Below are 13629 nucleotides of genomic sequence, written 5' to 3' on the forward strand. Positions count from 1 at the left end.
TTGTGTTGTTGGCATGCATGATTGTATACAATGCACTTTTCCATAATGTGTTGTATAGTATGGGGTGAAATGTTGCATCCTGGGCTGTCTGCAATGCTGTCATTCAGCCTCTCCTAGTAACGTAGATGGGCTGGATGGTGACCGCATCGCAGTCTGGCCAGGTGGACTCTGTCCTTTCAGGGGAGAGAGGATTCAGAGGGATGGATATCAGGGGGTCTGGCATTCAGTAATATTTTGTCTTTCAGTTTATTGATGAAGCAGAGAATGATATGATAGAATCAGTATCACTCACTGATCCTTAATGCTTATCACTATTGTTAAGCCTACAAAAAGAGTTCAAAAGATAAGAGTAAATGGAGGGAGATTGTAAATGGTTGAAAGGATGATTTGGCACAAGGGTTATTGTTACCTACTTCATGATTCATTTTGAGTGGATGAGGAAGGGATTCACCATGTGATGGAACTATTGGGCCATAGTGTAGAAGATCTCTAATCTCCCTGTATAGTTTTTGACTCTTATGAAGGAAAATGTATAAATGTTCTTGATTGTGGTGTAAAATTAATGATAATCTTAAAGGAATTTGTTTCAACTCCACAGAGTGAAGGAGGCAATGTAAGTCCACTAATAAGTCAGACAGCTACCATTTCTCGTCGCTCATCTCGTGCATCTCTCCACCACAATGTTTCTTCTTCCAGTCAGGAGAGCCTAACTACAACTGTAATTCATATAAATTTTAATGTTTGTAGATAATGGCAAATATCTTATAACCAGACAACATGCAATATTACTACTTTAAAGATAATTGCTCAGGAAAAAGACACTGATTCTCAAATATATGCAGGGTAAACCTAAGCCTCCAGTGCCAAATCGCTGCTCATCTCTTGAACGCCCAGTAGTGCCTGAAAAGAAGCCCATATTAAAGGGCATCTCCAGAACCACCGTGCCCCAGTACATCACTTCAAAAGCAGCGCCCATAGTACCAGACTTCAATCAGGCAGCCCCAGACATGAGTAAGTTTGTTACATGGTAGGACCAGAGATAAATGGGGGGGTGGGGTGAGGGTGGGAGTGTAATCATCTTATACATTTTTTAATCTTTTCTTATTCTTTTTCCTTCATATTTTATTCTTTTTTCTCCCTTCTTCCTTTAGCTTCTTCCTCCTTCATTTTCCTCCTTTATCTTCTTGCTTTTTTGTCTTTCTCCTCCTCCTTCAGTATCAATTGTATGATATAACTGCAAAAGATTCAACAAGAATGACAAATCTTTCCTAATTTTTACATAATTGAGCAGCTTGGGATATTAGGTGCAGATAATTAAGTATGAAAGTTGGCAAAAAGCCTCCTCAAAATTGTAGGTGTACAGCAGCATCTGCAAAAATATTTGTTTAACAATTTCTTATTATTAAGAGTAAAGTATCTTAAGACCTCCGCCTCTATGGGTTTTGTAAATCTCAGGAGAATATGAAGGTATATAAGGGGTATTTTTATAAGTATGAAATTTTGCTACCCTTACATCTTGCTCTGAAGAAATCTATTTGTCTGTTTTCATGTTTGTTGATTATTATTCATATTCTTTGTTATTTATCTGACTGGTATACTGAACAATTTGGTACCAAAAGGAACTATGTCTAACAATATGTTTGTCTTTGGCCAGTTGTCCCACAACCTGTGTACAGCAACATGGCAGAACTTTGTAGTGGTGTGGTGGGGAATGGCACCAAGTCAGATGTCATTACAAGTAGCAGTAGCAGTGGCGGTGAAATTGGGGAGAGTGATGGATCACAAACTTGTATAGGGTCAAGTGGTTATGGTTCACAACCAAATCTACAAGAGGAATCGTCAACACCTGAAGGTAAAGAAGCTCAAGGTATAAAGACATGCTTTGCAGTGAACCCAGTTGTTGTTATAGTTGCATATTCTCTCGATACATACCTTGCAAGAATTTCTCGTACATTTTTATTTATTTAATCCCATTTACCCTATACTGCATAGATATGGTGGCTTTATATATTTTGTGTTGCCTTATTTTCTCAAGTTGGCTTGGACCCATTGTATGTTTGAAACTTTCCCTTGTAGTCTAAATATATATATATTCTATGTGTAAAGGCACCAGTTCCCCTATTTTGCATCCATATTGATTTTACATAAGTGGACTTCATTATTTGCTTTACTTTCCTCTACACCTATGTTAGACATGGAGACAAGTGGTCACTGTACACAGCGGAGGTACTCAGAAGATCAGTACCATCAAGTTGGTCCTGTAGTTGTGTTGCGTCGACCATTCTCAAAACAAGGTACTATTTCATCAACTTCCTATACCACTACAGGAACCCCAAACTTGCACTTTAATATCCTTAAATCACATTCCTTACCCACATCCTTCTTGGATCTTCAATCTCTCCATCCTTTCACTTTACCTCTTGAGATTCCTATCCCTTCATGATTAATACAGGCTATATATACACACTTTTTTTTCCTTTTCTTTTTCTCTTTCCCCAAGAGACCCATTGTTTTCTGGTCACTACCAACAATCTCTGGATTGGCCAATAAGTTGTTCATATTATGTTATCTGGGTATAACTAAAGTATAGTTAAAGTAGGGCAGTGTGAGATGAGATGTTCAGTGTCCTCTGTGTGATGATTGCATCTGGGGCAGTTTGTTTCTGTATACAGGTCTGTTCTGTATTGGTGCCCTAGTGCTAGATGATCTTAGAAGGAATTTTCTCTGGGCCTGATGTCTAGGGAGGTATGATGGAGTAGGGAGTTTGGTGGTCAATAATGAAGAACTTGTTTACAATCCACTTAAAATCTTGTAATCCAGAATCATCTTGTATTTCCTTATCCATTTCCATACTTACCAGTTTTTGACTACCACACTATTAATCTCTCATCTTCCAATTCTCTTCCACACCATCTGTTCACAAATGAATTTTCCATCTTTTTCATATACTTGGAAATCTCAGGCCTAATGATGACAAGCACATGGTTTTTAATTCCTCTCCTTACCAAAAGGGTACCACTGTCACAAAATAGCTTGGCTGTTGTTCTTTCCCTGTATGATTATTATTGTTATTATTATTGAATTGTTATGAATTATTATTATTGACCTTATAAGGGTAAAGAGGCTTTTGGTAAATAGCTAGAAAATATTTTCTTTATTCATGTTGCATTATGTGACCATGCTGGTTGGAAGTACCCAACCACATTAGGCTCAGGAGGCTAAGTTTAGAGAACCTTTTCTGGCCCCTTCTTTATATGGGGTGAGCAGTGTGGACTCTGAATAGGGCTGCTCACTCATATAGGCTGCTGCTGAGCTGTGCTACTCCCCATTCTTGCACAGGACAACCAATGGCCCCATATTGTCTGCTGTGTGGGTGACCAAAGGCCTCTAGAGATCACCTCACAATTATCCATCATTGCTAGAGGATTTGTGGTTCTTAGTTGGAAGAATGAAGTTATTGTTAGTGGGAGAGACCATGACTGAATATACTGTCAGTCTGTCACTTCCTCACTCTCAGCATAATCCAGGGGCACCACTTGGAGGTGATGAGGTAGCAGTTGGTTTCCCTTCAGCCTACTTTCAAATCCTGTTTCAAGATTTTGACACCCCCTTGTAAGCAAAGAGATAGGATAAAGAGGGTTGTATGGCTTGAAATAGGATTTATAGCATGTAAGAAAAACCCAGCCTTCTTCTGCTGTAAATGTAAAAAATTTCTCTTCCCTAAACCTCACTTTTCTCACCCATTTCTATACAATTTTCTGGGAACTCTTTAAAAAAAAATCCTTTTTAGTTTCTGCAGTCCGTGTTTTTCAGACCTTTGTCCAGGGGAAACCCTACCTGGTGTATGGTGAGAAAGGTGAGAAAGAAAGTCCCTTGCAACACTTCCTTACTTCATATACTTCAGAAACACTTTGCATCCAGTGTCATAGTGATCCTCTCACTTCTGGTCCAAATGTTCACATTACTACCTGAACTCCCTTTTGACATTCAACCTCTGTCTTCTTTATCTGTGAAAGTTATAACCTTACACACTAACCTTTCTTTTCAAGCAAAATAACCAACTTCCTTACTTATCACTTATTCCCATTGTTCAAAGTAAAAAATTTTGCCCTTTCATTTTACCTAATCCATTTCATCAATCCTTGTTCCCAACAACATTTTCAGAATTATGTACTTGAGCTCTTCCTTCAAATGAAGTGTAAATTACAGCTGACTTTGTTCCACTTGGCTAAATAGCCAAGCACACAGGCATACAGGAGGGAGGGATACAAGATGGAACTATATTTAAAACTTGAAAAAAAAAAAAATGGTATGGAATGTCTGTTGAGCAGAGAAGAGTGTAAAAGATAGGAGTGAATGAAGGTATGACAACCTGAAAGGATGTTCTCATTTGCTTCATAATTCAATGAGAATAGATAAGGAGGGAGCTTGCCACAATGAAGTGCTGATAAACTAGCTCCAGCTGTCAGGCTTTCCTATGGAAGAACTGTGCCTTATTGCATTGCTTTTGACCGAGATAGTGTGGTGGAGAACAGGATGGTTGAATGGGTTGTACTTGATTTTCATGTGTGAGTCTGCAATGACTTGGTCACTCCCCTTACAAAGGGGAAGAAGAAAACAGGGCAAGTAGTTAGTCAATAATTTGTTGCCTTAAGTTTCACTATGTGGAAAACCCACAGCCCCACAGTAGTTGGCAATGGTCCTCATGATCTCGCACAGATCTGATCCCTGTGTTGCATCAGTATGGAACACTGTTTCTACATCACTAACTGAAAGTTGTAGGGAGAAGAGAGCACTTGCTAGTCAGCAACTAGTGCAAAGGAGAAATAAGAATGAGAAAGGATAATGTTCTAATTGCAATATGAATGTAAGAAATGTTTAGATAAGTTCCTTGATGTAAATGAGGATGTAAAGAAAGAGCAACAGGGTCTGGGAGAGGGGGATGAAAATGGGTGAAGGGGAGAGAGAAGGATGTGAATGGGAAAATGTGAAAGGGAGAGCATGCATATATTAAGGATTGGACAAAATTAACCACTTCAGTACGACTCAAATTCTCACGCTGAGCATCGGCTGCCATATGTAATTTGCATCACACTATTTGCATTATAATATATAGTCACTACTGAGTAATAATAAACACAGAAAATATGATCAAACCAGTTCACAGAATCTGGGGTAACTCATGTAGAACTTTAGTCTTGCACACCCTAAAAGTAACACTTTTGTGTGTATTCAGTAAATGTATAGAATAGACCAGTCTTATTGGACTGAGTTAAGCTCTTAAACATCCCCCCTCCTGAAGTTTAAACTAAAATGGTTATTGTTGTGATCCAGAGTAGGGAACAGACAGTAGTACACAACAGATTAAAGAATGAAACTTGTTGCACCACCAAAAATTTGCTTCTCTATGAAACTATCTCATCGTAGTTTTATCATCATCAGTGCATGGCAAAATCTGTACTGGCCTTATAATAATTAAAAGTTGATACTTTTCTACAAAATTATATCGTGCTACCAGACTTGTATATATGTTCTTTTAGTGGAGACATTGTCAATCATTGAAAATTTGTTTCACAGGTTTAAAATGTTTCACAGTTTAAAATGTTTCACAGTTTAAAATGGTAAAGGAAGCAGTCATTAGTCCAAAATGGATTGCTTAGTTTTTCCATGCAGATGAACACACTTTATTTTCATCCTTAGATTCTTTGTGTCCAATGCATGATTTTTCTTTTGAAAGACTCGCCGTACCGTACTTTGCTGAGAAAACTCTTGTTCATTGATAATATGACAAGCCAGTAATATGCATCCTCACGGCACCTGCAGTACTATGCTTCACACTGAAAGACAAAATAGCACTTATATTTCAACATTCAGACCCATACACTACACAGACAGAAGTGCACCAACATGATCACCAAAAGGTGCAGATCTACAAGAGGTAAATAAACCCTGAGTATTCATTGTTCAAAACAAACTGTGGTTAAGGTTTTTTAACTAAAGGTGAAAAGAGGATGGGATATGAAGAGTCTAACATAATCCTGTTAATTCATCTACACTAATGTTTTAACACCAAACATTTGAATCATCAGCCATCAATAATTAATTAAATCTCTACTCCAATATTGAACTTCCAAGAGAATTGTGCTCGTCTTTTCTTCCTCATTCATTAGTTTTGATAAATAATCTTTCAAAATACAGTAATCCCCCATATTCATGGGTTATCATGGGTTACCCAAGATCCCTGGTAGATGCCCAACCAAGAAAGTGTATATAGAGTTCAGTTTTATCTGCAGTTGTAGATTAAACTGAATTCTATATACATTTTCTGACATAAGGAAGCACCTCACGGCTTCTCTCTGACATACCTGAGTTGTCAGCATCACTACTCTAGAACTCTGTGAAACCATTATAAACTAACAGAAAGGCTACTTAAACACAAATACTGCAGTAACACAGCAGTTTGACAACCAAAAACTGCTCCACTACTATGTGACTAAGGAGTAAGTAGCATATACAACATAGATATGCTGAAAAAAAAAGGATTCATGTAACATATTAGACAAAACAGAAAAACACAAGATTTCATCATGCTATTCAGAATGGAGTGCAACTCAAAATATGAATTATTTACTTCTGGAATTTATTTAATATCTCTGTCCCGAGAGTAACTGAAATTATGAATCGTGTAACCATGGTTAAGGTGCATGGGGACTACTCAATATAATTTGCCAATAACTAGGTAATACAGTAAGTACTTCACCATATCAGTAATTTCCCTCCCCAATAAACTTGAGTGTTCTCTACATTAAACTTCTCCTTGTGAATGCTGCCTGCATGATGGGGAATCATAACAAGTAAACATAGAGGTGGTGAATTACTTGTCATGCTTAGTTTCACATAGAGGTGTGAATTACTTGTCTTGCTTAATCAGTTTTATAATGTGCTAATTATCATCTATGGGATAACAGTTCTCATTGTGTGTGTATTTACCTAGTTATATTATACGGGAAGGGGAGCTATGCTTGTGGTGACCCGTCTTTGTATCTCTCAACATTTAGTTCTTAAATTTTTGTATGGTGTTTGCACACTATTGTTTTGTCCAATTTGTTCCAGACATCCACCACTTTGTGTGGAAAAATCTTTTTATATATCTACAGTATATGGAAAATTATTTCTTCACATCCTTTGGACATGTGGTCTTTCTTAATTTATTTCCATGACCCCTTAAAGCCCTTCCATCTATAATCAGGAGATCTCTTCTACCAATGCAATCTGTCACTTAGTGACCTGAACACTGTAATCTTATCACCACTTTCTCTTTGATCTTTCAAAGTTGGTAGACCCAGCACCTTTAGTCTTTCCTCATATGGTTTATTTGCCAGGCTGGGGGCCAGTTTGAATGCTGCCCTTTCTATTCTCCCAATTTTGCTAATATCCCACTCTGTGTAGGGACCATAGTACTAATGCATATTCCACTCTTGGACGTATCAGGGTTCAATGAGTTTTTTCATCATTTCCTCATATGATGGATGCATGCGTGTGTGTGTGATTCACCATGGTCTTGGATCACATGTTGGACTCATGATCAACAGTTCTTTCTCTCCCGGAAGAGAACTCAGAGCTCATATATAACTGATCTATGGGTAATGCTGTGACCCTTCATGCACACACACACCCAACTCCCTGCCCAGGAGAGTTGGAGTAATGACTCGCAGTGCAATGATACTGAAATTATTTCAGCCCTAGGCAGGATTCAAGCCTAGACCACCATAGTGGCAAATTGTAACTCTACCACCGTGCCATCATTGTTTTTTACCTAATTGTAGTATACAGGAAAGGAGCAATGCTCATTAGGTTCTGTCTCCTATTCTATAATTTTCTAAACATACCTAGACTCAAATTCATGTATGGTTCCAGCTTAATCTATATCTTTGATTTCCAAAGATGAGGAGATGGTTAAAAAAAAAAGTTGTTACACTGATAAGACCTAAATTAGAATATGCTGCAACACTGTGGGCACCTAGCACAAAGAAGAACATAAGAAAATTAGAAAGAATCTAAAGAGCAGTGACAAAAATGGCACCTACACTCAAATCTGACATACGAACAAAGATTGGAGAAATTACATCTGTCAACATTGGAACAGAATAGAAAAAGGTGATTTGTTGACCATTTACAGAATTATGAAAGGGATGGAAATTCTTGACAGAGATGACTTATTAAAGTGGGACAGAAGAGAAACAAGAGGACATGAAAAGAAACTAAAGGACAGTTACAGAAGAGTCCTGAAAAAAAAAAGTTTCCCACATAGTGATTGATGTCTGGAACAAACTAAACGGAGAAACAGTGAGTGCCAAAAACTATACACGATTTTAAGAATAAACTGGATGTGAAGAGATACGAAAATGGGTCACTACTAGCATAGCTCTCGTCCTGTAAATTACAACTAGGTAAATACATCTAAGTATATAAACACACACAAATTGAATGAGGAAACGGAGAGTGCAAAAACTATACAAGAATTTAAGATCAAACTGGATGCTGAAAGATACAAAAGTGGGTCACTACAAACATAGCTCTCTTCCTGTAAAATATAACTAGGGTAAATACACATGCATATGCACAAGCAATACATGAATTCAAATCTAAATATGATACTTGGAAATCAAAGATATAAAGTTGGAACCATACATGAATTCAAGTCTAGGTATGTTAGAAAATTAGAGAATAGAAGACAGGACCCAACAAGCATTGGTCATTTCCTGTACACTAATATTAGGTAAATACATATACCAAAAGCCCATCTTCTTTATATGGCAGTTGGCTTAATCAGAACACGCACACACATAGACTGGAGTAATTTGGATCATAGTTTTGGCATATTCCTTTAAGAATCATATTTGGAAAACACAACTTAAATTCAAACATTTAACTATTTCGACTGAAGACAAATTTTAGTGTCCCAACTCCCCCCAAAAAGTTGATGGCAGGCACCTTTATTTGAAAGTACTCTGCATGTTTGTGTATATCATTAGTCTGGTACATTATCTGTATTATTAAGAAAAAAAAAAAAGGTAATCTAAAAACTGTTTTTCAAAGTTAATTTTTAGTTCCCTCATAGCATTTAACAAGTTTAAACACAAATATCTAGTATTTTTGTTATTCATTGAAAATGTTCAAACATATTAATGCAGGTACAACTATTCATTTTAGTAGTACATGTATGTAGGGGTGAAAATGTAAATATTAATTTCACATGTATTTTCCACAGCAGCTGGTTCTCCTCACATTGGTGGGACAGTTCGTCGATCAAGCTCACAACTTCACAAGCCACCTCCACCTGTACGTAGAACTCCTTCTATGACTTCTACTTGTTCTGCTACACTTGTTCCTGCAAGTACAGCAACAGCACTTAACCCATCCATCTCCAGCACAAACCTGAGCTCTTCTTCAAACAGTCTTCAAGCTGCAGGTGTAAATCAAATCCCTTCAGTAATGAAGAGCAGTGCCACTACTGATTTTGTATCAGCAGTGAAGAGCAGCAGTACTACTGATGTTACATCATCTCCTATGAAAAGTAGTGCTACAACAGACTTTGCACCATCCAGAATAAGAAATAGTTCCACTTCTGAAGTAACATCATCATCTATGAAAAGTAGCACTACTAGTGATTTAACAAGTCATACTCCAAGTCACAGTCACAGTAGTAGTAGTAATGGCAGTTCCAGTAATGGAAGTCCTTTGCAGCGCACAGACAGTGAATCCAGTACACCTGTTGGTTCTCTTGAAAATTTACCCCCACCACCTGCTTTCCTTCTAGAAGATGAAGATAAACCAGATCCTGAAACTGATCTTACAACACCAGAAGGTGTTCGATTCTTCAGCGATCCTTTTGGTCCTCCATCACCCATAGCTGATGAATGCTTGCAGCGGAGAGCTATGAGTGTGAGTGATGCTGTAAAAACACTACAAGAAAATAGACATCAGCCGTCCTCTCCCCTCTTGCATAGACGCTCGCAGTCCTTCAGATCTTCCCAGGGGAATAGCAGTGCCTCCAGAGCCCTGGCCCAGAGTGAGGAACGACGGGTTTCCATTGGAGAAACTCGAGCTTCTATCATTCACACACTCAATGCAAAATTTGCTCATCAGCAGCATCCACTTCATCACCATAAACAGCAACACAAGCATCATCAGAAGCAGGTACAACTTACTTCTCAAGAGAGTGGACAGTCTCCACATGCAAATCGCCGTATAAGAGTACAGCCAGCCAATACTATTGAGTCTCAGTATCATACCATTAGCATTCAACATAAGAAAGAAGGTGTGTATGATGCCCCAGTATTTCAGCCAGGTCAACACCAGTCTACTTTTGCCTCTCAACCCATTAGCCAGTCACATGATGCACACCAGTCAGGCTCTTGCATTACTAACCCATCCAACAACCAGGCGACACCACAGCAGACTTATAGCTTAGGTTTCAACAAATCTAAGAACCAGCAAGCCTTCCTTCATAGCCTAAATGCCAAGTTGTCACAACGTCAAAGTTTGGAGGGCAACTCCACCTCAGGGTCCCCAAAACCAAGAAGGAAGAGTACAAGCCATGTAAGCCCCTCCAGTTGCAACAACAAAGCCACAGCCTTGAACAGGACGGGGTCTGCAGGGAGTGACAAAGCTTCCAAAGTTCGCCAATGGATTGCAAGTAAAACATCAAGTGATTCACCAGGATTGCGGGAGTCATTACTTGACCAGATACGCAGAGGTACAAGTCTTAGGAGAGCCAAGCAGGTTGCTGACAGATCTGCACCTCAAGTGCATTGACTAAGTGTAGCTCTTCTAGTTTCAAAGTTTGAGCACCTTGAGGAAAAGAGAAAAAAAGAGGCACTAGATAGTGTGCGGCTTGTTTCAAAGAAATGGGAAGTTATCATGCCTGATTTAGTGATTTAGAAACAAGACTTGTGTGAAATTCTTAGTGCACTTGAAATCTGTTGAAAAAAAAGAAAAAGAAAAAAAAAAAGTGTGTTTTGATCTACTCTTTCCGATTATCTTTGACTGGGCAAATGATTGTTACTTTGTTAATGTTTTGGGTTTTCCTTAAATCCAATTTCATGTTCATTTTTTTTTGGTGAATTTAAGAAAAAAAAAATACAATTTCACACCAAGATTTCAAGTATAGATTGATTTAGAGAACTTCATCAGAAGTCTGTGAAAGAATTGTAGTACCCTAAGTGAAAAACTGCTCACAGGGCATGTATTAGTGAAAGCCTTTCCAAAAGTGATTCATTATACAGTACATCATCAGTTTCATATGAAATGGCCGCAGTTTCTAGAAATACTTTGCACCATTCAGGAACATGGTCATGGACAAGCACATATTAAATTCAGTGTGATTTGTTGAGTGTACCAAAAAAGTAATTGTGCATAATGTAATAGATAATTTTCCTCATAGTCAATCAAATGAGTTAGCAGAGTTCTTGAAGATTACTATGGTAAAATCACTCAATTTGATGCAAGATATATTAACTGAATTCAATCGATACCACATTCCTTGTACAAAGCCAAATGCTGTGGGAGGCTATTACTAAGGTTGTGTAAAAAAGTACTTTCACTTTTAGTACTACAAAGGGGCTGTCTTGAACTTTTGCCTTGGCTTTTTTCTGAGAGAAACTGTCAGAATGGTAAAAATGCAATTGTAAATGCCCTCATAGGAAGCGTTGCCAGGTGGCAACATAATAATTTACTCAAGTGTACATAGGATGAGGATTACTTCTGTATAAAAAGGCTTTTATTGTCTATACACAAAATTGTTACTTATGGTCTTAAGTGGTTTGTAAATTGTATAATTAAGATTCCCTCTAGTCACATGAAAATTAAGCAAAAAGTCATGTGGGAGTCCAAAGGAAGCATAATATTCTCCCTAGCAACACTAACATATCATTAATTCATCTCATGTCTTGGATACATGCCTTCAACACTTGAAATATCTTTCAAGTAATGGGAAGTATACATTCTCATAGAGGAGCAGAGATTCTTCAAGTGTTTTGGATAAGTTGGTAACTCTGGGCTAGAAATATCAGATATTTACAGACAGCATGTATGATCACAGTGGCAACAGCTTAAAGTGCTTTAGCAGATGTACAAGACTGATACATAGCTTTACCAATACCTAACTGCTGCTCTTGCTTGTCTTCAACAGGCCTCAAATGAAATTTAATGTACTGCCAATTTGAAATAGGATATTTCTAGCTCTGAGGAATCCAGTTATCTCCACTACTCCATAGCATCTGTGACTATGGCCTATCAGTCAGTTTGGAGATGAGAAAAATAAGAATTTGGGTGAAAACCTCTGTGGTCTCAGTGGAAGTTTAATGGTGAGGAATTAAAGACATCTGAAATGTCTTCTGTGCAAATGTTTGAGAATGAGGTGCCTTTGTCATCCATGCGTTGCGTCCAGTCCAGCGTTGCCCCACCGAGTTGTAGGATCTGGACAAGGTGCTACTACTCCATCAGTGCTCGATAGGGATGTCGCAGGTACAAGTGAACTCCTTCCTTTTTGTGTTGTGTATATCATAATGTGCTGATGGCTGCATAAGTGCTTTGAGTTATCACAAAACTAATTTTGGTAATGAAAATGTATATTAACATATAGTATTTCAATTATAGAAATGACAATATACTGTACTAATACCAATGTATATTATTGGGATATAAAGGTCATTAATTTGTAGGTCTACTTTCTCTTAACAAGATTAAGTTAGGCACCATCATGTATTTTTTGAACTTTACATTAGGTCAGTTATGACTGTGCCGAAAGAGAGGGAGAGAAAGAAAGAGAAAGAGAGAGACCAACCAGCTTACTAAAAATCAAAAAAAATTTCTATGGATGAAAAATACAATAATTGTACTCAGAGAGGAATAGTTGTGTGTTGTGTAGAGAAATTAACAGGACAGAAAAGGAATTCATAGGATTCCATGATGTGAGAATCAAGCTCCAACTGGGCGTTCAACTCAGGTGAAAGATTTTTTTTTCACCTTTTTTTCTTGAAAAAAATTCATTTAGTATAAAATTATTTGCTTGAGTTGTTCTTAAGGGACAAGTGTGCAACTCTGGATACTGTTTGGGAATTTTGTCACTTGTTTATGACACCAAGCGTCCACTTGTTGCCAACACAACTACTCATGAGTTTCTCTTATTATCAATTATTCTTTGATGGAGTATAGACTTTTTACTTTGTTTTGTGTATAAATGCATATGGATAAAATAAAAAGTTTTTTGGGATTTATATTTTTATCATCCTTTCACTTTTTCATTGTTACTCAAGACAAGCATGATATCAATTTGATGTCTTCAACTGTGTCAAAAGAATGTCTTGAACATACATATACCAAGGACTTTTTCCCACATATAAGGTAGGTAGCCGAAGTCAAAGGCATAAATCCACTCCCACCCATTTCATCCCCACATACTCCACTCCCATTCACCACTCCTCCCACATTTCTTGCTCCTAGATGATGGGTCATCCCTGTATCTCACCCACTGCCCTGGGTCAGAAGCAATGCAGTAAGACACAGCACATCCACAGCAAGAGCAAGTATGCTTCATTTATTTGGCAACCCCACTCTCCATCCCCT

At 37.8% G+C, this 13629-nt stretch overlaps 2 protein-coding genes across 8 annotated transcripts in view; one reads left to right on the forward strand and one right to left on the reverse strand.

Moving 5' to 3' along the window:
* Positions 1-13276, forward strand: part of LOC143032354 (uncharacterized) — a 315811-nt gene extending 302535 nt beyond the window's left edge. For 3 of the 7 annotated variants that reach the window (XM_076196960.1, XM_076196965.1, XM_076196961.1), the window contains 5 exons: positions 599-718; positions 843-1011; positions 1655-1867; positions 2193-2294; positions 9272-13276. In XM_076196960.1, the coding sequence (XP_076053075.1) occupies positions 599-718; positions 843-1011; positions 1655-1867; positions 2193-2294; positions 9272-10818 (2151 nt within the window). In that variant the 3' untranslated portion in view covers positions 10819-13276. The remainder of the gene's footprint in view (positions 1-598; positions 719-842; positions 1012-1654; positions 1868-2192; positions 2295-9271) is intronic. The other 4 variants (XM_076196963.1, XM_076196964.1, XM_076196966.1 and 1 more) reach the window with 3 other exon arrangements.
* Cby (beta catenin antagonist chibby) overlaps positions 1-13629 on the reverse strand; it is a 56049-nt gene that overhangs the window by 8981 nt on the left and 33439 nt on the right. The window lies entirely within an intron of this gene.

This window comes from Oratosquilla oratoria, chromosome 13, assembly GCF_046742065.1.
Source record: "Oratosquilla oratoria isolate Oo_2021 chromosome 13, ASM4674206v1, whole genome shotgun sequence".
NCBI lineage: Eukaryota > Metazoa > Arthropoda > Malacostraca > Stomatopoda > Squillidae > Oratosquilla > Oratosquilla oratoria.